A 24,917-nucleotide genomic window follows, 5' to 3' on the forward strand; every position below is an offset into this window, starting at 1 on the left:
ACGGGATTAATTCTACGAATTCATCCGCAAGTAGCTAACACGCTAAGCTCCCATATGATGATCTTTACCCCGATTTCCCATTTGATCAGCGAATTCGAGAAAAATGGGGTAAATCGCCTTCATGTTACAAGTGAATAATACCCGAGGTTCCCATATGCCCGAATTTCCATTTTTTTTTTCAGTGAATTTGACAAAAAAAGGGGTAAAATCTAAGAGTTCACTCTCCAAATTAATAGATCCCAAGTTGCCATAGCCAATCATTAACCCGATTTTCCATTTTTTTTTCAATAATTCTAGAAAAAAGGAATGAATTTTGAGAATTCGGCCCACAAGTAGTTCATACTCTACGGTTCCCATATGCCATCTTCACCCGATTTTCCATTTGATTAATGAATTTTAGAAAAACGAGGTAAATTCTGAGCATTCAGGCTATAAGTGGATAATACCCAAAGTTCCCGTATTATATCTTTTACCCCAATTTTCCATTTTTCAAAAAATTATAGAAAAACGGGGTAAAATCTAAGAATCCATTCTCCAAATGAAATAGATCCCAAGTTGCTATATCCTGTCTTCACCCCGATTTTCAATTTTTTTTCAATGAATTTTGGAGAAACGGGATTAATTCTGCGAATTCATCCGCAAGTGGGTAACACGCTAAGTTCCCATATTATGATCTTTACTCCGATTTTCCATTTGATGAGCGAATTCGAGAAAAATGGGGTAAATTCTGAGCCTTCATGTTACAAGTGAATAATACCCGAGGTTCCCAAATGCCCGAATTTCCATCTTTTTTTTCAGTGAATTTTACAAAAAACGGAGTAAAATCTAAGAGTTCATTTTCCGAATTAATAGATCCCAAGCTGCCATAGCCAATTTTCCATAAGTTCCCATATGCCATCTTTACCCCGATTTCCTATTTGATCAGCTAATTCGAGGAAAACGGGGTGAATTCTGAGCCTTCATGTTACAAGTGAATAGTATCCGAGGTTCCCATATGCTATCTTTACCCCGAATTTCCATGTTCTTTTTTTTCAGTGAATTTGACAAAAAACGGGGTGAAGTCTAAGAGTTTATCCTCCGAATTAAATAGATCCCAAGTTGCCATAGCCAATCGTTAACCCGATTTTCCATTTTTTCTTTCAATGAATTCTAGAAAAACGGGATGAATTTTGAGAATTCGGCCTCAAGTGGCTAGTACCCTAGGTTCCCATGTGCCATAGTCACCCCAACTTTCCATTTGATCAGTGAATTTCAGAAAAACGAGGTAAATTCTGAGCATTCATGCCACAAGTGGATAGTACGCGAAGTTCCCATACGATATCTGTCAATTTTCAATTTTTTTTTTCAACAAATTCTAGGAAAACGGGGTAAAATCTAAGAATCCATCCTCCCTGATGAAATAGATCCCAAGTTGCTATATCCAGTCTTCAACCTGATTTTCCATTTCTTTTTTCAAAGAATTCAGGAGAAACGGGATTAATTCTGCGAATTCATCCGCAAGTGGCTAACACGCTAAGTTCCCATATGCCATCTTTACCCCGATTTTCCATTTGATCAGCGATCGAATTCGAGAAAAACGGGGTAAATTCTGAGCCTTCATGTTACAGGTGAATAATACCCGAAGTGCCCACATGCTATCTTTATCCCGAATTTCCAATTTTTTTTTCAGTGAATTTGACAAAAAACGGGGTGAAGTCGAAGCGTTCATCCTCCGAATTAATTGGAACACAAGTTGCCATAGCCAATCTTTAACCCGATTTTCCATTTTTTTATGAATTCTAGAAAAACGGGATAAATTCTACGAATTCATCCGCAAGTGGCTAACACGCTAAGTTTCCATATGCCATCCGCTTTACCTGGTTTTTCCATTTGATCAGCGAATTCTAGAAAAACAGGGTAAATTCTGTGAAATTCATCCTTAAGGTCCTTAAGGTGGAATGTATCCTAATGCCTTGCCATAGCCATCTTTACCCGATTTTCGATTTGATCATTATGTGAATTTGTCGTAAACGGGGTAAATTATGACAAATCCGCCCAAAAGTGCAACAAATCCGACAATAATTTAGAAACAGTACGAAAAAAGAGCAGCTTAAAACAGCGGAACCGGACCGTAATGAAATTTAGAGACAGAACTAAAGAAAGTACAGCTAAAATCAGCGGAACCGTAATAAAATCACATCACAATCTACTATTTCAAATTTTCACAATCTACTACTTCAGATTTTTGCCATACAGCAAAAACCTACGATATTGGAAATAAACAACTGAAGGCCAAACTTCTGTGATTGAAGGAAGACTTCGTGACGCAGACAAACTATCACAACTTTGACCTCTCAGTCGATCTCACCTCCGGCAGATCAGCGAGGCGTCAAAAATATATAATTTTATGCCGACGAACCATAATATATGATCTTCAACTATTAAAGAAAATAAAACAATTGTCATATGGGTAAAATGTTGTCATTGAAGTCGCAAGTCGAACAATGACGTCTGTAAATAAAGCAAGACTCCAAATAAAGCGTGAACAATAACGCATCCTTTGGTCAAAAGTCGCTTTGTTATTTACGTAGCAAGTTGCTCTTCTACGTTTAGGGAGTTTAGATTAGAAGAACGATACGATCACACGGCGTTAACGAAGGAGCGATAGAACTTCAAGGAAAGTAATATGAGAGATTGCGAACAGCATGTTTTCCTGAGATCAGTTGGAAGTTGCTCATACGTGTCAAATTTACTACTTATCCCGACCCCTTGAATGAGCACTTTTGCTTGAAGACATAACTGCAACGGAGCCTCTTAACCAGTTCCAAGCCGCGTGTCGCTCTATAGATCACAGGATGTGATTGGCCATTGCATCACATTACGTCAGAGGACATATCTACAACAAGAGGACATAAGTGCAACGGTACAGACGGTTTGCTGTCGTACCGGTCTTCCGTTGTGTTTCTTGATCGTTGGTTTCCAGGCTTCAGGAATTTCGATTTTGTTATCCCCGTTGATGTTATGAGGGTGAAGTCTTATGTGTATAGCTTCCTTGAGTCTTCTGGTGTGCCAATTTGAGTCTCGATCAACAAACTTTACTTCGTTCCAAAGCGGGCAGTTACCGGTCTTGTTGGCGTGCTCATCATGAGGCAACCGATTAATCAGTTTTATATTACCACCACGATGAGTAATAAAACATTTTACCATACGATCAATATACTCTAAAACATCAGGCATTAAAACAAAAATTGATAACAAGAGCGTTGAAACGGAAATTGATTAAAACCATAAGGGATTAGTTTGATTGGAAAAAAATTGAACTAGATATCTGAAAAGTATGAGTAATTTTTTTTGCAAACAGTACGATAATAGACCTTTTTAGCTTCATACGTTGTACGGCGTATCTGCTCAGCAGACAAAAGTAGAATTGTCGTAACAAAATCAATGGACAAATGTTTTCATAACAAAGTTTTACCTCCACTGGTGCATCCACACTAAAAATGTTGAAGCTGTCAAAGCTGTCAAATTCAGTCAACAGCCAAAAATAACACCGATATTACATGTCATTGCAATTTATTCAATTTAGGTTTAATTGATTCAATTGATCTTTTCCTTTCCCTTTGGTTTGAATGGGCACTTCTGGATCTTGTGTCACCTCTCAGTACTGCCACATTGTTGGACTGATAAAGAGACAACTGAAAAATCACTCCACCGTTGTAACTTGCCCCGGCTGCATGCAAATAGTTTCCTTGGTCGTCACGAGGGGGGACATTCTAGCGCCTGACCTGCTCATATGACATTCTTTTGGACAATAACTTGAAAACTTAACATTTTCCCATCCATTATCCACAGGTTTCAGAGAGCGTAATTTCAGACTTGTGGAATCTTTGGAAAGGGATTGTTGAAACGTCAAGAAGATTCACGGTAGGTGCAGTTCCTTTTATAACCAGATTGTTCATCACAGAAGAACTGAGGCAAAATATCAAAGAACTGTTTCTTTCGAGCTCAAAGAGCAAAGTCGGTTCTATGAGCCATGGATGTAACGTTAAGCTTAAGGGAGATGAATTTCTTAGTAATATTGTATTTTTGTCTCTCTGTAGATAGTTGCTAAACATGAGAAACTTCATCATTTTGTTGATTTTGGTGAGCTGTGCATTGTCTGTGGCAACGGCTGGTAAGTGCAGAGCGAAAATTGTTTCACGTGACTCTGAATACGAATTAAATAGCCCGAAGTTTGGCGAGGAAAGCTTGGGAGCTTTACCTCGGTACCACGGTTGGCTACAGCCCCTCCCCCTGTGTGGTACTTGGCTAACTTGTTATGAAGTATAATCTTTGAAATGTTAAAATGTGTTCTTCTTTTTTATCATTATAATTATTTTTGTTATTATCATTACCATTATTATTATTATTATTATTATTATTATCATTACCATCATCATTAGTGCTATAACTTTTTGTCTCCTTTGTAAGTTTTTAAATTTATTTGCGATATTCATTGTATTTGCGCCATTTAGACAGACTAGCCCAGTTCAGCTTGAAGCAGGTTTAAATGCGGGCTTGTATAAATAATAACAAGGCCAGACCACAACACCAGGATCTTCGTTCCCTGCTCTTTGCGATAAGTGTGTGTGGGTTCTTTCACGTCCCCTACTAACCAGTTCAGAGAATATGCAGGAGACTGGGCCTACGGTATTATTAAGTCCCTGAATATTGGTTCGGTTTGAACCCTCCACCTCTCGCACGGCAGTCCGGCGCTCTACAGCATGAGCTAACTGGGCAGCGGTTTTACTTTTGTTGCACCATTATTGTAGTATAATACTTAACTCTTCTGCCTCACTATTGTGCTCAAACTATGTTGGCATAACTGGTGGACAGCCTAACCAATATCCTGAATGATAGTGAGTGAGGGGAGAGAGGTAAACGAAGAACGTAGTCTTGTACCCAGACCTTCCAACAATGAAGTTATAGCTACACGATGGGACCTGGGTACGAGATCACGAGAAGCGAGGAATGCCGCCGGCAGAAAATCGCATGTCCCACAGTGCATATGATGGTGGCCTCCTCGCAAGATACCTCTGCATGGCCAAGCTAAAGAACCTTTAATCTGTAAGTTAAGGCAAAGTGATTATTAGGAGACTCGATGAAACATCACTAGATTCGCGGATGCACTTATACTTACGTTACTTTCTTTTTTTTCTTTCAGCTTGTAAAGATAAAATCTACATATGTAAAATTCTGGGACTACACGGTCTATGCACAAAAAACCCACAATATATGCTGCGCATGTGCCGCAAAAGTTGCAATGCCTGTACAGGTGTGCACGAGTAATTGTTCAGAAAGTAAAATAGGTTGTAAATAATGTTTTAAAATTGTTTTAAAATGCTTATTAATTATTTATCCCTAACAACAGCACTTTACTCCCTCCCGGTCACCTCTACATAATTGACCGTTTTCTTTGTAGCCAATATGCCACTTAAGCATTAAATTAATTTGTTCAACTGCAACTTGATTTCAACTACGTTTTCCCGCCCACGGGAGAGCATAGGACGTGGAGCAACGCGAGCCCACGTGAGGTCTGTAATGGGTTTATCTCTGATATCATTAGCACCAATCTCCCGCCCACCCCTTCTTGCTTATCCCTTTTCACTCCCTGTGGAGCACAGGCTACCAAAGTCCAACGCCTCGTCTTTGTCGTGGTAGCCGGAAACAGGTATGTAGGGGATTAATGTGCAGGGCGAAGTATGGTGGGGGGCTTGTTCCCCCCGGGCCGCTTCGGTAGCCAATGAAGGCCTGCTCAGAACCCCGTAACGCCTGGTCAAAGGGGCTCTGGTGAAACTTGGAGGGCTAATCACCCACTAAGTGGATTAATCTGATTACGGAAAGTATAGGAAGCAGGCACAAAATCACATCTGTCTTGGGTCAGGAGAACGTCTCCTCGGAGACTTGTATGACGCATCGTGGTAAAAGCTGAAAGGAAACTACGAGGCCGACCCCTCTCCTTACCCCCCAATACAACAACATTGTTCGGTACCTGGAATGTCAGGACTATGTACCCTTTCTTGACACGCCTCAAATCTCCCCGCCGGCGAAGAAACGCGTGTCCGAAAGCGCATATAACGATGGTCTGCTCGTAGACTACCTTTGCATGGCTAAGGTAAAGAGCTATTCCTCCCTAATAGTTACATGGGAATCTATTTACAAGCGAACGAGCGAAGAGACGAAATTTTGCAAAAAATAAGTCCGGCAGAGGGACGACCAGGCATGAAGAGGTCCTAATTTGGGGGAACGGGACGTGAACAGAAATGCTAATGATATCTGACAAGATTGAGCAATGCACTTATAATTACAATGTTCTCCGTCAGGTTGTGCCGATAAAAACCGTCAATGCACATACTGGGCATCAAAGGGTGAATGCAGAAAAAATCCACGGTACATGCTGCGCAATTGCCTCAAAAGTTGCTATGGCTGTCCAGGTATGCACGAGTAATTATTCAGAAAGTCAAATAAGTTATAAATGACATTTTAAAATTAGGCGAGAATAGATCCATGTAATGCCTTTTTTTTTGTTTTTTTTTTGCTTTTTTATGCTTACATTTCTATTTATCTGCCAATTGATTTGAACCTATGGACATTCCCTTACACTTCAATTGCAGCATTTATCCTTTGAAAACAGTGCAAGCTTTTTATCCCTTAGATTCAGCGATGCACTTATGTTTACATTGCTTTCCTTTCTTCCGTCAGCTTGTGAGGATGAAAACAGCCAATGTGCAAACTGGGCATTAAACGGTGAATGCATAAAAAATCCGCAGTATATGCTGCGCAACTGCTGCAAAAGTTGCTACGCCTGTCCTGGTGAAGGTATGCACGAGTAATTTTTCAGAAACTCAAACAAGTTAAAAAAAAAGAACGTTATAAATTGGGTGAGAATAGGTCCATTTAATGCTTTTCATTTCTTTTTAATGCTGACACTTTTGTTCATTTGCCAATTTATATGGACCTATAGGCATTCCCTGACATTTCAATTACAGTGATTATTCTTTGAAAAAGTATTCGCTCTTTACTCCCTCTTCTCCCCCCCCCCCACTTCCCCCACCGGCCGCAGCAACAACAACAATAACAACAACAACAACAACAACAATAACAACAACAACAACAACAGCAACAACAACAACAATAATAACAACAACAGCAACAACAACAACAGCAACAACAACAACAACAACAACAATAACAACAACAACAACAACACTAACAACAACACTAACAACAACAACAACTCTACTTGTACCCAACATAAAAAATAGTGATAAAAATAATGATAAATTGACAAGAATATAAAGGAGTACAAGCTGCCCCAAATAACCATAGGGCTAGAAAAAAAGGGCAGCTATACTTAGGTGATTTATGTAATGTAATGTAATGATTTGGGTCAGATATAACACACACAACACACACACGCACGCACACAAACACACTCAATCTTTTTTTTAACAACAACAACAACAACTTTATTGAACCTCTACATAATCGTCAGTTTTCTTTGTAGCCAGTTTTTTTATACAGTTTGTGTAGAGAATTCAAAGCAAAAATACCCTTTGCATTTAAAAGAGTATGCCATACTTCAATGGGTTATTTCTCTTTGATTTCAACTGTAATTGACTCTAACTACGTTTCCTTGCTAACGGGAGAGAATGGCACACCGAGCAACGCGAGCCTGTGAGAGGCCTGCAAAAGGCCTATCACTGATATTATTAGTACCAGTCTCCCATCCACCCGTCCTTGGCTCGCCTCAAATCTTCCCGCCGACGAAGAAACGTGTCTCCTACAGCGCTCATGACCATGGCCTGATCGCAGGCTACCTTTGCATGGCCATGCTAAATACCATTTAATCTATTAGCTAAGCAAGGGAAATTGGTTAATAGGAGACATTTTCACCATTTTTTTGTTGTTGTTGTTGATATGGGTTAATTACTCCCGGCTACCTTTGTTGTTCAAGTGTATGCTTAAAAGTTTCACTCCGTTGGCCAGGTTGAAGACAGCTCTTCCTCTCAAATAATTACATGGTAATTAATTAACAAGGGAACGAGCAAGTAGACCAAATTTGGAAAAAAAAAACCGCAGAAAGGTGACCAGGCACGAAGAGATCCATAACCCGGGAAAGGTGACTTAGATAGAACTGCTGATGAAATCTCATAAAATTCATCAAAGTACTTATATTTACATTGCGTTCCTCTTTTTCTGTCAGCTTGTGACGATAAAAATGGCCAATGTTCATACTGGGCATCGAAAGGTGAATGCAAAACCAATCCACAATTTATGCTGCGCATTTGCCAAAAAAGCTGTGATGCCTGTCCAGGTATGCACGAGTAATTGTTCAGGAAGTCAAATAAGTTAAACATAACATTTTAAAATTGGGTGAGAATAGATCCATGCAACGCTTTTTTTTTTCTTTTATGTTTACTTTTTATTCACCTGCCAATTTACATGGACCAATAAGTATTCCTTGAAATTTCGATTACCGTGTTTAACCTTCGGAGAAAGTATTAGGTCTTTACTCACTCTCCTCTCTTCCGCCGGCCACCTTCCGCCGACCGCCTATAAATAATCGTCAATTTTCTTTGTAGCCAATATGCCGGTTCAGCATCAAAGTTTGGTGATTCGTATGATGATTTCAAAGCATTTAATAGGGTATACCATACCTCAATGGGTTTGTTCTTGCTAAGTTCAACTGCATCTTTAATTGCGTTTCTCGCCCACGGGAGAATATGGGACGTCGAGCAACACGAGCCTGCGAGAGTTCTACAAAGGGTCAGCACTGTATTATTAGTGCCAGTCTCCTGCCCACCCTCCCTTGCCTCAATCAAATCTTTCCGCCGGCGCCCATCCAGTTCATATAATGATGGCCTGCTCGCGTGACGTTAGCATGGCCATGCTAATGAAATTTTCATCTATAAGTTGAGTAGATTAAATTGGTTGGTAGGAGCCATTTTTACCTTTTTAGGTTGATATGGGAAATTACTCCTGGTCACCTTAAATGTTCAAGCGTATCCTTACAAGCTTTACTCCGTTGGTCCGGTTGAATATAGCTCCTCCTCTCGAATAATTACTTGGGAATTTATTCACAAGGGAACGAGCGGGGAGACGAAATTTTGAAAAAAATAATTCCTGCAGACGGGTGACCAGGTTTGAAAAGGTCCTAATTCTGGGGAATGTGACTTAAACAGAAATGCTGATGAAATCTGATAAGATTCAACAATGCACTTATATTTACTTTGCTTTCTTTTTCTGTCTATCAGCTTGTGAGGATGTAACTCCCCAGTGTGCATTCTGGGCATCAAGAGCTGAATGCTACAAAAATCCAGAATATATGCTGCGTTATTGTTGCAAAAGTTGCCAGGCCACTCCAGGTATGCACGAGTTCTTGTTCAGAGAATCAAATAGGTTCTACATACCCTTTTAAAATTGGATGATAATAGGTCCATTTAATGTCTTTTTTTTAGTTTGTTTTTAATGCTCACATTTCCATTCACTTCGAAAAATGTATTAGCTCTTTACCCCTCCTCCCCCTCCTCCCCCTCCTCCCCCTCCTCCCCCTCCTCCCCCTCCTCCCCCTCCTCCCCCTCCTCCCCCTCCTCCCCCTCCTCCCCCTCTTCCCCCTCCCCTTGCCGGCCACCGCTACATAATCGTCAGTTTTATTTGTAGTCAAATGCCGGTAGTGCTTTTTCTCCCTTTCTTGGGGGTGGGCCCCACCCCCAAGAAAGGGAAAAGGCCCTGGGATCGAGGTTGTAAGTATCCAGGTGATTTGTGCAAAGAATTTGCATTTAAGAGATTATACTATACCTCAATGAGTTAGTTCTAGTTGAGTTCAACTGCACATTTGACTGCGTTTCCTCTGTTACGGTATTTTCTCAACCGCCAGAAGGATACAATTCGTACCAACTCAACTACTTTATTAACTGACGTAATAATCTTACTACGGGAGCGATACCAATAATAATACGATAACTATCTTCTTAACTTAGAGCCCTCTATAAAAACTATAATCTCAGTACACTACTGCATAACTCACAGTTCTCTTCAGAGATCCTTGTAACGTATGGATGTCCACTTAAACTTTTTCTAACGTAGCCTTCCACACGGCTGACGACTCCAATAACATTAAATAACTCCGACAACTCTCTGTAGTACGGCTCTGTAATAACACTAGCTCCTCAGGGCTCTTCACGACAACACTAACTCATTGAGAAAGGCCTAACTTTAAACGATCGTGACTCCTTATATATGTTTTACAAAATGTTCTAGAATTTTCTAGAGATTTGTAATACGACTATTTTTAGTATCATTACATTGCTATTGCATCATAACAAAATATGCTGACTAAGGGTTCTAGAAAGTTCCATTAAAAGTTCTCAATGAGTCAGCATGACTAAGTGTTCTGGAAACTTCTTCAGTTTTATTTTTAACAATTCCGTAACGCAACGCACTCTCCATAACACCTCGCTCACGGGAGAGCATGAGACGTGAGTCGAGCAACGCGAGCCTGCGAGAGATCTGCAATGGGTCTATCTCTGATATCATTAGTGCCAGTCCCTTACCCACCCTTTCTTGACTCGTCACAAGTCCGGTTGACGGGTGACTTGGCATGAAGAAGTCCTGATTGGAGGAAATGTGCATTAAGCAGAAATGCTGATGAAATCTGATAAGATTCTGCGATGCACTTGCACTGCTTTTCTTTTCCTTTTTTATTTTATATTTTTGTCAGCTTGTGAAGACGATTACCTTGAATGTCCATACTGGGCAAACCATGGTGAATGCCACAAAACTCCACAACATATGCTGCGCGATTGCCGCAAAAGTTGCGACAGCTGTTAGGTATGCATGGGCACCAGTAATTTTTCAAACGGTAAATACATTACCGGGAACTTTAAAGTTCTATGTCATTTTGTGTATTTTTTTAAATCGAAATATTTTAATTCTCTCACCAATTTATATGTGGGGGGGGGGGGAGCATTCCTTCTATTTTCTTAAAAAAAATCTCAACTCATTGAGGCCTATTTGTCACCCTTGTCTTTCCGGCTGCCACCTTGAATTCATCAATGTGTTTCAAATGATTTGTTAAATGGCTTTTATATTGGGGAGAAAAAAAAACACAATGCAAGTGACGTGGAGGCAAATACACAATCATACTCGCTGTGAAACGAACGAGAATATTTAAAATGAGAGGGAATTTAAATGAGAGGGAGATAACGAAGAGTTTTAAGAGAAAAAAGTGAGCATCGGTACGAAAAAGTTTTCAATTTCAAAAAGATGTTATTCTTTACCTAGAAAGCGGCATGAATGGGTCGAATTTCAACAGACAAGTAAATTATATAACAATGAAACCCTTTGGTTAATCACGGTGATGTGGCATTTTTTTTTCTTATTGTAGAGTCGAAGTGAAGCACATTGGGCCTGTCTTCCACCGGAACAGATAAAAAAGATTTGAGGCAATAAATTTTATTTTTCTCGCATAATTTGGGTCGGGTGAAGGAATGTACTGAGTTACCCATGTTAGGGTTGTTCGCTGTGTTATTGTAGAATTTCAAGCCTCGTAATCTGGAAAATAAAACAAATGATAAGCTGAAAGGCTGTGGTTGATTCTCTTGGTTCTTAGTAACCATTCCGTAACCCAACGGATTCAAAACAAAATGTGGAAGAAGTGGAAGGCAAGATTGGTTGCAAATGAAAATAGTTTTCCCTGATATTACAATAAAGCCTAACGATGGTCGATCTGTGCGCTAGATTTCGTGTCGATAGAGGTCTGGGTTCGAGATCTGGCCGGTTGTTGTGATGTGTCTTTGGGCAAAACATTCTACTCTCATAGTGCCTCAGATTTTGCACCCAGGAGTATATATGGATACCGAAGAATTTTCAAGAAAAACCGTTGAAAGGCTGGGGGTCACTTTGTGATGGGCTGGCATCCCTTTCAAGGGGGAGGGGGTAGTAATACTCCTGTTAACGACTTCACCGGGTGTGACTAGACCCGGAAGAGTTAGTGCGAACGGAACACAAGGTCCATGCGAGGCACCACCCCTCCCAGCCGCTTTCTGCAACATGGAAACCGAGATATGCTCGGTGGCGGCCTGTATCGACACCTTCACTTCTAGGGCTGCAATATTTGGAAGAAAAATCAACACAGCTCTCCGGGAGAAAATCTGTTTTTTTTTTCTTAGTTTGTTTTAAAAATGACCTAGAGCGCGTAACAGCAATTATAGCATCCTCACATCTGTACGCAGGTAGGGAAAAATATTTTGGCCAATAAAATCCTTGTATCTTAGAAACACATTTTTAGGATGAAATTATTATTGTTTCACAATCCTATTTTCTTATTTTCTTTACGAATTTAGCAAACTTATTGTCCCTTATCGTCACTTCACGGGTTTATTAAGAACCAACATAATGACTATCATATAACTACTTATCCACTCCGTAAGACCTACACACTGTTCAAATATAATACTATTGATTGAATAAAAAGAAACCTCAGTTGAGGATTTGTAGCAAAAAGAACTTCCCAGTAAATCATTTCCTTCAGTGATGCCTCTAGCAATGATTTGTACATGCTTATTAATTTGCCCTCATTTATTGCAATTCTGGAAGTAATTATGATCATATAAAGTAGAGGGGCAAAAAGCTTTCCATTATTTTACTTAAATCGATCGAGACAACTGTACTCTTCTATCAATAATCTCCTTGCGACTTGGCCTATCTAGTGTGGCCATGATGCCTGATCGTTCTTTGAGCCTTGGAGCAGGCTTTACACCTGAAGCTGCCAAATAAAGAGCTGCCTGCAGCATGTCCTTTAGATATTCATAGGATTTCTCCTCCAGAACTGGAGGAAGCAAACACCTGGATTAGAACAAGAGGCAATTGCAGAAACATGGGAGGACTGGGAAGGAGTATGGTTGTTTACGTTTGTTTGAAAAACTAAAATATTCAAATGAAAGATCAAATCAATTTGAGACTCTTCATCGCAAATAGAAGTCTCCGGAGGACGAAAATGGCAGAATGGTAACCATTTAAATGTTAAATAAAATAGAGAGTTGTAAGCTATAATTGCAGTGACAATGTAAAGATAAATATAACAGAGAGAGAGGTGTGCTAACAAACCTCTTGTCGTTGTCTCTTCTCGGCGCGTCTACTGCTAGAAGGGCGAGCAGACCGCGCTGGTTTGTGGGAAAGATTGTGGGAACACCTTCAGGCTTAAGTTTTCGCTTCCAGGGGCACGATCCAAGCAGCTCATTCTGAAGTCTCACCGTGTCTTCGAAGCAGGCAGCATCGAAATGCTGCGAACACAGACGGGGATATTTTGGAAGCGACGTTCTTCCCACGGCTTGAATTCAAGCACGGCGTAAATCATTATCTTTTGGGAAAACATGAAAACTTATCCTCGTGTCTTTTCTGTTTTTCGCTTGGTAATTACAACGAAAGGCTACACAGTGCGGCATTTTGACTGTACGAAGCAACCACGATACGTCATCAGCCTGTAATGCATTGCGCGCCATTCAAGATGGTGGCCGCGGGGATTTTAAACGGGCCATAGGGCTATCTTTGGAGGACGATAAAAAATTAATTTCACTAGGTGAGACACTTTTTTTTATTTCAGATCTTCTAATAAGTACATTGGAAAAATTTTAGCCGATATTTGTAAAAATAGTGGAGGTTCCCTTTAACAAAAGTCTCATTATTCTAGAACTGGTTTTGCAATCAGACGGTGGTCACGTCTTTTCGCGTTGTTGAAGTACGCAATCGTTTCCCAGCAGGGTGTAGACCCCTGTGGCACGATAGAAATGCCTGCACGGTTTTCTCTTGTTGGATAGCTAACATTCTCAATATTTAAGTTTCATTGCTTGCAAATCTGCGAGAGCAAAGTTTGTGTACGTGTGGGAATGTAAACATTTCGACCCTTCTTCCACAATAACATGTGGGATTACGCAAAAGTCGATTTAGTGTTATTTAAACAAATCATCAAAAATTGGAACCAATGTGCTGGAAACCAATTAACTGAGATTAATCTCATTTTTTTGAGTTTCGAGTGTCTTTCAACATGGAAAGACTCTCCACGTCTGTTCGTTCAGAAAACTTTGTCATTTATTGGCGGATTTGCGCTTTCCTGCTCAATGAAATGCAAATTGTGACCACAGAAAAAAAAAATGAATAAATAGACAAAGGCCTATGCTTTTCTCAGAAAACCAGACCCAAAAAAAGCTATGAGCATATTTTATTGCGTAATCTCTGGTGGGGGCTTCGCGGCCAAATAAATTGTCTAGAATAGAATTATCAGTCATAGAAATGGAGAGAGAATATATAATTTTATCAATCTAATGGGGTTTCAAATCCTAACAACTAGACCAGCTTATAATAGCCCATTTCCGAATAACCCTTCGCCTCATTTTCAAAACGAGGCCTGGTGCTCAACCATTCTTGTGAAAATGATTTTAATTTGCATGTGAATGAAAACTTATTATCATATAAAAGGATGAGCACCAGGACTCGTTTTGAAAATGAGGCCAAGGGGATTTCGGAAATGGGCTATTTACAACCGCGCGTTACTCGCTTTACTCCTTGCCTATCGAACAATAAATAGCGAGAAACGTGGTCAATCAAATTTCAGCATTTTTTGGTAGAGGACCCGTAGATTTATACCATTGTCTGATAGCCCACAGTAGTGTGACCTCAACCATGTCTCACCATTGCGTCAGACTCAAACACGCCATAGATATTAGCCAATCCCAACGTTTGACTCGATCCACTGACCTTGTGCGGTTAAACTTCGTCAATGTGCTGTGAGACAAATTTCGTAACGTTATTTAGATCGAAAGAAAAGTACATCATGATCTCGACAGAACATCATTCAAGTTAGATATAGTATTCGAAGTGCTGTGGACACTTAATATTGCTAGCTGTATCATTACAGGTGCAATACGGACTGCAGTCATTCTATTGAAGTGGTCATTGATTTTTATGCAGATATATTTTAAACAGGAAAAATGAAATGCACTGAGTTAGACAAACAAGTCATCTCAAATAACAATCATTTGCATAACGTCAACAGTGCCTCTCGATGTTTGCAAGTTATTGCAAACTTCGACGTGACCAAATTGCAAATATTCTAGCAAATAGAAAAGGATTTTTTCGTAAATGACAATTCAACTGGCACTTTTATGTTCATTCGATGCCACCGCACCCCTAATTTTTCATCCCCGCCCTTCCTTTTCCTGTGGTGTTATTCGACTGAACATTTGTGCCTTGCTTTGCGTGGGTGAAACAATTAAAATCACAAGGAACAATAGACAGCCACTTTAAGGGTGAATTAAATATGACCACACAGCTGAGATATTGGATTCAGGGAACTTTTAACTAAAGGACATGATTATATTCGAAGCTGTTTAATACATTCTTGTTCTTCACAATAGAGGCTATTCTTATTCAATGACATGTAAATAAGTGGCAGGGTATTCTGCAGTTGCTCCGACACCCCTACTCATAGATGAAAAATACCGTGCATGCAAACTTCGGGTAATAGTTTTGGTGTCTATTCACTCAAGGAAACTCCAGCTAAACTGCAGAATACCCTGCCACTTATTTACATGTCATTGAATAAGAATAGCCTCTATTGTGAAGAACGAAGATATAGGCTATTCTTATGCAATGACATGTAAATAAGAAGCAGGGTATTCTGCATTTTAGCTGGAGTTTCCTTGAGTTTCGGGGTCTATTCACTCAAGGACACACCTCAAAACAGGCGTGGAATCAAAAACAATGTATCGTGAAAGGTCCGTGACCCACTCTTCAACATCCCACATGAGTTATTAATATCGACCAATCAGAGCGTTTGTAATTTGGCATAAAACTAGTCCCCAACTCATCAGTATTTCGCGTCACAGAATCGCAGTCCCTCTCGAGCCAAGAAAGGTACTTCGAGATCCCAATCATTGTCCTCTTGGATCCAAGGTAAGTTGTTTCAAGGGCTAGCTGTCACAGTGAGGTTACTTGATAGACTGTAAGCTCCGTTTTAAGTTTGCGAATTGCAACATTTCATTTGCGGAGAATGATTTTTTTTCTGTTGACTTGAAACCCCTTAGAAATCGTCCTGCACGACGGAGGGTAGACATTTCCTAAATTAGGTTTCTCTGAGTTTGAAATTATCACATGGAATGCTTCTTTGACGTTATATAGCATTCTGGTTACTATTTATCTGCGTTTTTTGAGCAGTTGCTCTGCCATCATTGTGCTCGCGAATTTCCGAACCAGCTTAGCTTGCATATTAAAGCGACGAGAAAACGTTTTCGATCAACTGTTGATCAACGCACAACTTAAACGCTGTGATTGGTCGAAATTAGAGCGTGTTAACCATGTTTTGACCTTCAAGGCAAGACTTTGCGGGATGTTCATCCAATGTGCGAGTGTTATTTGTCTGAAAGAGCTCGTCTTTTGTTGTTCCTGCTAAATTATCATTTTGCAATCGTCGTCATCAATGAGAAACCAACACGCCCTCAGTATTTAACCACAGGGGGCCCATACAATCTGTTTGTGTAGCTGATTCTTGTTTTATAGTGAATGTACCAGAGTTTACCGTTTGCCTCACCTATAGTGATATATTGCTGAATGTGTATATTGCTATGTATATATATTGCTATGTATATAAATCAAGGATAAATAAACGTTGAATTACTTTACCTGTGGTGTATAGCCGTCCTTTTGCCTCAAAAAGGTTTTTTTTTTAGCGATTTTGAACAAGTCTGAGTTCGTCGTTACTGTGACGTATAAAAGAAAGACAAGGTTGGAATCCTTGTCTTGAAAGAGTTCCAGCGCCCGAGCAACTTTTCCCTAGAAAATCACATCGCTCCACCTTCAAACTTCGCAGCATTAAGGTTAAAACATTTACGATTGTCCCCGTACCTTCCAATCGAAAATTCATCTAAACGGACCGGAGCTAACCCTCGAAGAAGATCAAAATCCCACAGTATTTTAGCGTCCGGGATGCGTAGCAAGATTCTCATGTGCCAGCCAGAAACCTTCACGCGGTTGCCCTTTTCTGATTGGACGACGTTAAACGATGGGATTTAGCACGAGCTGGTAACAAGATGCTTGTCTTAATACCACAAACAGAGATAGCTTGCTTGAAGACGAAAGGTCAGCGAGTTAAGGATAACATTTCACAGCTTCTGGCATGCAGCATGCAGTCGAACCTGTATAAGTGGGGCCGCGCCATTCCCAGTGGGTGACTACTTAATACAGGTTTTTAGGATGAAATTAACATTGTTTCACATTCTGTTTTCATATTTTCTTTACAAATTTAGCAAACTTATTGTCCCTTATCATCACTTTATGGGTTTATTACTAACCAACATAATGACTATCATATAATTACTTATCCACTCTGTAAGACCTACAAACTGTTCAAATATAATAAACATTCCGCAACAAATCGTGTTTTTTTTTTTCAATGAGAATGCAAAGCAAACACGGCACTAGGCAAGTGTTATTGTGTACGTTAGATGAAAAACAACTTAACACAGAAACAGATTCATTGCTTCTTGGTTTTCTGGATAAAGTGATAATAAAATGACTTAATACGTGCAACAGATTTAAAAATATATAATGTTTACTCTAAATCAAAAATGCCCTCTAGCAATAGTTTACGTAACGTCAGGAAACCATACATTAACGTTATTAAATTAGCTATGAAATGAAAAAGAAAATTCATTTAAAAGGCCCTGAGCGAAATTAAAATTTCAAGTGTAGCAATTTTCTCGAAGACGAATTGGAAACCAGTTTAAAGTTAAATAAAATTAATCAGAAAAGATCCAGTATTATGATTGAAATTTGCCAAATGATCAAGTGGCCATTTTTTGTATTTTCTTTCTGAGCAAACAAATGGTTTCATTAAAAAGATGTAGTCGCAACATACTTGTTTCATTTGACATTTGACTTCATTCCCCTGAAGCAGTTCAAGTCCAAGGAGAAGGTAATTTTGCAGTCTAGCTAACCATTAGCTCGTTATATCATCTCCAAATAGGCTATCCCAGCCTTGAACCATTTCAAGCTCTTATATAAATGCAAGGGAGAGTCGTACCATTACCTTTCCGTTCCAGAATTCTAGAGGGTAGATAGGCTACACTCGATCCGTGTAGCCAATCCTGCCGAAGCTTTTCCCGGTAGCATGAAGCGACTGGGACTATAGGCGGATTCATGCTGACGTCATTGTTTACATTTTTGCTCATTTGCATACGGCTTTGCGTCAAGAAGGAAGCATGTTAGATACAAATTGACTTCAGGCAGCTAAAGAGCTAGAAAACCTTAGTTCATGGTGAAATTTTTAGCTCAGCTCTTTGGGTATAATATTCAAGGAGAAATAGTTCATCAAAAACTGCAAAATTTCTGGGTGGCAAAAGCGCTAATGAGCTCACACATTCTATGTAAAATTTTGAGTTTTTAAACCCGTGTTGCACAAAAAGTATTCAATGCATCAGGCTCATATTCATTAGCCGAGTTGATCGTACTTTGACCTTTCGATATTCAGAACTGATTTAGTTTTAGTTCGATCAGAAACTGAATTGCTTATGCTAATGAGGCAAATATTGTAAACAAGGATTCCCCTATTACTACAGAAATTTCGTCGGCTTTCCCCGAAAATTTACTTGTACCCATTTCTACTCTTGGATGGAGAGATGCACTGTGATAGCAGAGGGTTTTGCTTAAGAACTCAACAGAATGACTCTGCTACGTTTTGAATCTGGACCTCTCGAACTGGAGTCCAGCGCGTTAATGGTTAATATTCCGCTTCTCCGCAAAGTCAGTTAAAGTTATTAGTTTGCGTTCAAGGAATTACGTTATTTACAACATTATAAATGGGTTTTTCAATTTTTGGTTCTACGCTGCGCATCCAAATTAGACTTCAGGCCCCGGTTTTTCGAAGGGTAAATAACGCTAACCGTTGGAGAAATATCCATCCGCTGCATAGCGCAATACGTTTTGGTAACGCTTATCCGCTGGATAGCGATTTATCCGTTGAACAACGTAACATTAAAAGGGACCTCGAGGCGTCATTCCCGAAGCATAAGTGTCTACAATCAAGAAGCACAACAGCTGGTCCCTTGTCAAAATGGAAATCTGAGGGAAAAACACCAGCCTCTCGGAATAGAAATAAAGATTGAAATGCTCCAACGAGAGTGCGCCAAAACGCACCAATAGCAGCCACCCATCATGCTCAATTAGTAGCGACGCGTAATCATTTCTAACTCTTCACCTAACAAAGGGTAGTTGTGTAGCATTAGAAAATCAGCGATCTTAAATTGATATCTTAACTCTGCAATTCATAGTGACTAAATCTTGCGACAAAATATTTTACATTAAATCGTTATGATTAGTTATCAATTCTGTTTCTTAAATCCAGTGTCTGCCTTACTGTGGAATAAAATTGTGACGAAACTTTGACGATAACTGCAAACAATGAACTATTTATGGGAATCGATTCATTTCTTCATAGATAGTGCGCATGCTGAAATGAAACACCTAATGAGTTTGAGTGTCGCTCTTGCCACCATGACGTGCTTCGCAATCGGGTGCCCTCAGTCATCATGTGGGACATTCGAAACGCATCAGTATGTTTTCAGGATTGGCCAGTATGACTGCGAATGCGAGCCGTTAAGAGCTGGTCAGATGACGTTTAAAGAAGGGATAGTATACGTGTGTGATGGTAGTGAGTGGAGGGCGCTGCAGTACGAAGCACCATTGGGTTCCAGACGTGACCCTGGATTTTCGTGCAAAGACATCAAGGCTCACTTGAAGGGCGCGACCAACGGCATTTACTGGATCACTTTGACTGGTAAGGTTTAATCTACTGATGCTCCTAACTCCTATGAAATGTTCTGAGCGAAGTTGATTTCTTTGTCGGGTATTCACAGTGCATGATCAATGGTGTTTTGGGGAAGGCTCAGGCTTCAAATCCATGTCAAACTATGGGCATGATCGACCCGACTGTGATGACTTTCCAGCCCGGGTTCTGATAATCACTTCATGTTGTCCGTTTGGCAATTTTTTTCTCCATTCGCCTTCCACGTAAGGTTGAAAGAGAACGTGAAATAACTTTCACAACTATTTGTTTGGCTGAGAAACTTTCGCTGATCAAATAATGTGCTATCTGAGCCTTGTGTAAAGGAACAAAGGAGTAGAGTTAAACCACCTAACCCGGCATCAGTTTAATAGGGGAATTTTAACCTATGGTACTAATAATAAGCTTTTAACAACCTTCGGTTGTAGTTTCTGAAAAATAATAAATCCTCTCACCTGTAAACGTCTATAGGTTCGAGTGGTAATTTTTGTTTTTTATTGTCACTAACAGACAGCAAAGATTCTTTCCCAGTTTACTGTGACATGGACGCTGGAGGTAAGTACCAGAGGAGAAATTCATTACTACATAAATTCATGTTTAAAATCATCTTCCTGAAGGATTTAATTTAGTTCATATGAGAGAATCGTCCGAGTGCTTCGAGAATAACGTGCAAGATGGAGTCCTCGCATCTTCACCAGTAGGAATCTTCCCTTTTTTTAAAATTCATCTCGAGTAGTTTGTATGGATAAGCTTTCCTGCTTCATGAAACCGTTCAAATAAAGGTGAGGAGATATATTGTTGTCCAAGCGCTAATTCTATAACAGCAACATATATTTTTTTTCATGGCAACCAATTTCTAGAAGCGTACCATGTTTGTAATGGAGCCCACATGCCCTTGGAACATATAAGCATATCCTTCTGTGGTAAAATTGCGACTCATTTGAAACTCCTGCCACTGCAGTAAAATGCCTTTAAAATGCTTTATTGCTCATAAATGAACAGGCTGGACCATGGTGTTTAAGGCTGTGAGTGGAATCAATAAAAAAGCGTACCCTACATACAACTCGCCACACACCTCTTCCGAGAAAGTAATGGCCGCTCTGGATGTGACCAACAATCACAAAGATCATTACAAGAACAGAATAGTGTTGAACTGGGCTGACTTCCACGCCTCTGAGGTAACTGGGATATAATGTATTTAACCTAGTCCAAATTATTGTATAATTTTCAAACGTAATTGGTTATATCTTGCCAGATTTGAGTATTGACAAGACAGTTTGGGCCTTTTGCTAAAACAAACTTTAGCCGTTGTTTAACAAACCGCGTCCTAAACAATCCTCTGTTTAGCTGAACATTTAATTTTGCGAGCAGTGTCAAAAAGGGCTGAAAGCTAACAGTGAAAGGATAATTATTTAATTAAATCAACCTTCTTATAAAGAAAGCCTAGGGCCCACTGATTACTGACGTGAAACTGTGGTCTGGGTTAGGCCTGGTGTAAATAGCCGGCCCTTTGTGCGTCATGCCTCATTTATTGGGCTGTTCTTGTCATTCCAGGTAGCTGCACTTTATTTCATATTCCTTAGAGTTCATTTTCACGTAAAAAGAAAGCAACTAGCATATGGCCTACTGGCACATATGCTTTGTGTGCCAGTAGTACACATGCTTTGTGTGCCAGTAGTATATATGCTTTGTTTGCTTTGTGTCTGGCACACATGCTTTGTGTGCCGGGTGTTTTTCTTTTCAAGCTTAGTCATAATTTCGTCCAATAGTCCTTTTTACAGCTGTGGGCTTGGTGGCCAAGCCTTTGAACCGGAGTGAGGCTTAGGGTGACCTTGTTATGATAGAGATGTTGCTGCTTTTCAAATGCAAATTACTTTGTTTTCATGCTAACGAGATACAGGTCTCTATCACAGCAGGGTCACCCTTTGCCTCACTCCTGTTCAAAGGCTTGGGCACCAAGCCCACAACTGTAAAACGGACTGTTTCGCCATAGCCTTCTTGCAAGCGGCAGTTTGTGTTTTCAAGCGCAAGATATTTGGTCGCCATATTAGACGGCTGGAAGATCTGAGACGAGTGACAAAGCGAGGGGGAGAGGGAAGGCAAAAAAAAAAAGAAAACCAAATCAGATGAAACTGAACTGCTTTAACAAAGTCATGGCTTCTACTAGGGTAGTTGTCAAGTGAATTTGTGACATTAAAATGCTGATCTAATGAATGAGTTCCTCTATCATTCTCGCTACTTTTTTCGAGTTTTACTTGTTAATGGAGGACTTTCCACTCCTTTCCCTTCACCAGCTAACAAATGTTCTGTTTTAAAACAGGCAAGAGTTGTTCTCTATACCGGAGGAAATATCGTGAAGGAGGTGAAGTTCAACGCGACGGGGTCAGACAAATTGAATTGGTTTGCGGCCCCTAGACTAATCGACAGCTCCTGGAAAGACATGAAATCCCAGCCAAAGAACGTCTTTTCTATGTCGAGTGACAATCGCAACTTCTTCATCAACAGAAATTATGGTGGCTGTCCTAACGATGCCGGATGGATGGGAATCACCGCCCATCACTGTGAATGGGAGAAGCGCTTCGATCCTCGACAAGATGTCATCCTTTACAGCAAACTGCAGGGATATACTAATTGGAATCACCACGGTAAGGCGTCATCGCCTTAGCCCTGAGAAGTATTAGTGATACGTTGTTATGGTATAATTTTACCGACAGAAAGAACTCTGAAACCCCAAAAACTCAACTACTTTATAAAACAGCGTGTAATATTCTTAATAAGGAGCGACTCCTAAAGGCAGTACAGTGATTATCCTTGATAACTTACTTAAGCCCAATCTACGTTTTACGTATCAGGTTGGGCATTTGACCTTTTTTTGCTCACCGCATTTTATTTCATTTTTCCGATTCCATTTATTGATGTAATTGCAGGAAAAGTCGCAGAAGCTGATGTGTTGGTGGTTTATCTGCGTTAAGGTATTTTTATGGATCTCATTAAGAAAAATAAGATTTACAAGTGAATGCTGCTACAATAAACTTAGTTCAGTACAACATTTGAGGTCATCTGACGGGACCCTAAGCAAACCTCGACGGCAACGGCAACGAGGACGCGGAAAAGCAAAAGATCTAATCGGCAGAACAATAGCTCAGCACGTGCGTTTTAAAACTTTGTACATTTCTTAGCCTTCGTACGCAAAACAACAATGTGAAATCACCAAAATTTTCGTCGTCCGCGAAATTATTTTAATTTCCATTTGGAACTTGATGCTTTATTTGTACGCCAGGTTGAAGTTGATGTGTGGCGCAGTATGAGACGGTAAAAGCATGCAGCCAATTTTTGAGATTCTAATGAAAGGCAGAAATTCATTTCTTAATCGAAGTATTCCTTTGCGTTGCCGCTCTGACTGCTTAAGGTCCCTACTTCTGAGGAAACGCGCTATAACATGGAGTCTATCTGTTAAATGCATATGTTTTCACACAGATCTTAAGTCAGACCTAGTCAAAATTCGCTTTTAATATAATTCAGCTCAATACACAACACTTCCCGCATTCTGATCATGGTATACTTCGTACGTAAGAGTTGTCAAGACAACTCGGAATCGCTACAATTATCATATGTTTTGGATGCACCGAACAAACGCTCAGTGTCTGGAAATAAACGCGGAGATTGTGTTGCCTTTGCCATCACATCTTAAAATGGTCTTCTTAGCTAAACACGCTAAAGCACAAGTCCCTTCTCCTGCAACTTGTCTGTACTCACATTGAAGAACCCACTCACTCCTCGCGAAGATTAGGGAACGTAGTTTCCGTTGTTGTGGTTTGGCCTCGTTTCCAAAATTGGGGCACCTGCAACATTTCTGAGTTGATAGCGTAGCACAGCACAGTAGTGTATGGACAATGCTCTGTATAAATGTTGCACATCATCATAAACACTCACTCGATCGGTTGCAAGAAAGCAACACTAACAGCATTTCATTCAATTGCAGAGAGCCACTGCATCCGTGCGACCCACGAGGACCTTAACAAAAAAACGTCGCGTTGACTCGACGGGATTTATAATTTTGCTGGATTTAGTTGTAGAAATACAAAATAGCAGACAGGGAAAGGGGTTAAAGAAACTGCTATTTGCGCGCAGAGTGAATGTTACTCTTTCATGCTGAGTAATTCTTTAGATATATTGATTGTGGAAAGCAAGTAAATCAATTTAAAAGCTGGTGTGACTCTTCTTTGTAATCTAATGAAGATTTTTTTTAGCATACGGTTGTAACTGAAAATCGCTGGCGTTTAAGCGAACCGGTCAGTCTTTATTTCTTGAAGGGAGCAATCACCTTCAATCGAAATAATTTTTTTGAGAACGTATGAACATAAGAGATTATATTATGTACATTTTTGGTTCGTCACTCTTCGCTTTTTCGTAATCAAGGACTGGAAGCTACGAAGGTATGTTCAAAATTTTGTCTTGCTGTGATCCCCGCATGTTTATTGCGCCCAGATACTTTTGAAACTCCGGATCACTTAGTTGGGTCATACCGATTTATGAAAGTGCACTGAGCTATACATGATTCAGTGATTATTCCATGTCAACCACGTGCACGTTCGTGTTTGTGGAACTGAATCAGTCGGCGCGATGTTTTCTGAGTCAACTTCACTCCGATAAGACCGAAATGTTAAGAACTCGAGCTGAGCTCTGGGTGCGCTTGGACGAAAAATGTGTAAAATATTGTTCTCATAGATTGCTCAAAAATACATGATGATAGTTCGAGTGTGTTTTCAAAAAAACAAATTGAGTCGAAATGTCGTATCCATTGGTGTGTGACAGCAATTAAATAAGTTACCCTTCTTCTTCTAAAGCGTTTCTAATACCATTTCAAAACATTTTTTGATCAAGAGGTCGAAAAGAATTCTTTATGCATGCTTTTTTCTTGAAACAAATACTTTTTCCGATGACATCGTAGACAGCAAACACTCTCACTCCCGTCGATCAAACATGCGATTTGCACTTCGGCAACCTACTCAGCCAGTCAATAGAATGTGTGTTCTCAAGGGTAGTCAGCAACTTCCTGTCC

At 40.0% G+C, this 24,917-nt stretch overlaps 2 protein-coding genes across 8 annotated transcripts; both read left to right on the plus strand.

Moving 5' to 3' along the window:
- Positions 1-3,595: 3,595 nt before the first annotated feature.
- LOC111342177 (uncharacterized) lies at positions 3,596-11,604 on the plus strand. 7 transcript variants are annotated; one of them, XM_088763267.1, is made up of 10 exons: positions 3,796-3,903; positions 4,080-4,153; positions 4,855-5,085; positions 5,183-5,293; positions 6,342-6,452; positions 6,721-6,837; positions 8,225-8,335; positions 9,276-9,386; positions 10,742-10,851; positions 11,408-11,604. In XM_088763267.1, the coding sequence occupies exons 4-9, from the start codon at positions 5,254-5,256 to the stop codon at positions 10,849-10,851; spliced, it is 600 nt and encodes a 199-aa protein (XP_088619393.1). In that variant the 5' UTR covers positions 3,796-3,903; positions 4,080-4,153; positions 4,855-5,085; positions 5,183-5,253; the 3' UTR covers positions 11,408-11,604. The 7 variants fall into 7 exon arrangements, with proteins under 7 accessions (XP_088619390.1, XP_088619389.1, XP_088619388.1 ...); XM_088763263.1 differs by lacking the exon at positions 4,855-5,085 and having other exon boundaries at positions 3,604-3,903; positions 10,742-10,882; XM_088763262.1 differs by lacking the exon at positions 4,855-5,085 and having other exon boundaries at positions 3,736-3,903; positions 4,084-4,153.
- Positions 11,605-13,449: 1,845 nt separating this feature from the next.
- Positions 13,450-24,064, plus strand: LOC111342182 (uncharacterized). The gene is made up of 7 exons (XM_088763259.1): positions 13,450-13,600; positions 19,511-19,849; positions 20,366-20,410; positions 20,858-21,033; positions 22,176-22,500; positions 22,783-22,827; positions 23,838-24,064. Exons 2-6 carry the CDS (start codon positions 19,528-19,530, stop codon positions 22,824-22,826), a joined length of 912 nt encoding a protein of 303 aa, XP_088619385.1. The 5' UTR covers positions 13,450-13,600; positions 19,511-19,527; the 3' UTR covers position 22,827; positions 23,838-24,064.
- The last annotated feature ends 853 nt before the right edge of the window (positions 24,065-24,917 follow it).

The sequence above is a fragment of the Stylophora pistillata genome, chromosome 6 (assembly GCF_964205215.1).
Source record: "Stylophora pistillata chromosome 6, jaStyPist1.2, whole genome shotgun sequence".
Taxonomy (NCBI): domain Eukaryota; kingdom Metazoa; phylum Cnidaria; class Anthozoa; order Scleractinia; family Pocilloporidae; genus Stylophora; species Stylophora pistillata.

Coding starts and splice junctions, on each gene's coding strand:
- LOC111342177 (XM_088763263.1), top strand. CDS start 4,093: ATGAGAAACTTCATCATTTTGTTGATTTTGGTGAGCTGTGCATTGTCT. Junction 6,453..6,720: donor AAGTTGCTATGGCTGTCCAG/GTATGCACGAGT, acceptor TTCTTCCGTCAG/CTTGTGAGGATGAAAACAGC. Junction 6,838..8,224: donor CTACGCCTGTCCTGGTGAAG/GTATGCACGAGT, acceptor TTTTTCTGTCAG/CTTGTGACGATAAAAATGGC.
- LOC111342182 (XM_088763259.1), top strand. CDS start 19,528: ATGAAACACCTAATGAGTTTGAGTGTCGCTCTTGCCACCATGACGTGC. Junction 19,850..20,365: donor TTACTGGATCACTTTGACTG/GTAAGGTTTAAT, acceptor TGTCACTAACAG/ACAGCAAAGATTCTTTCCCA. Junction 21,034..22,175: donor CTGACTTCCACGCCTCTGAG/GTAACTGGGATA, acceptor GTTTTAAAACAG/GCAAGAGTTGTTCTCTATAC.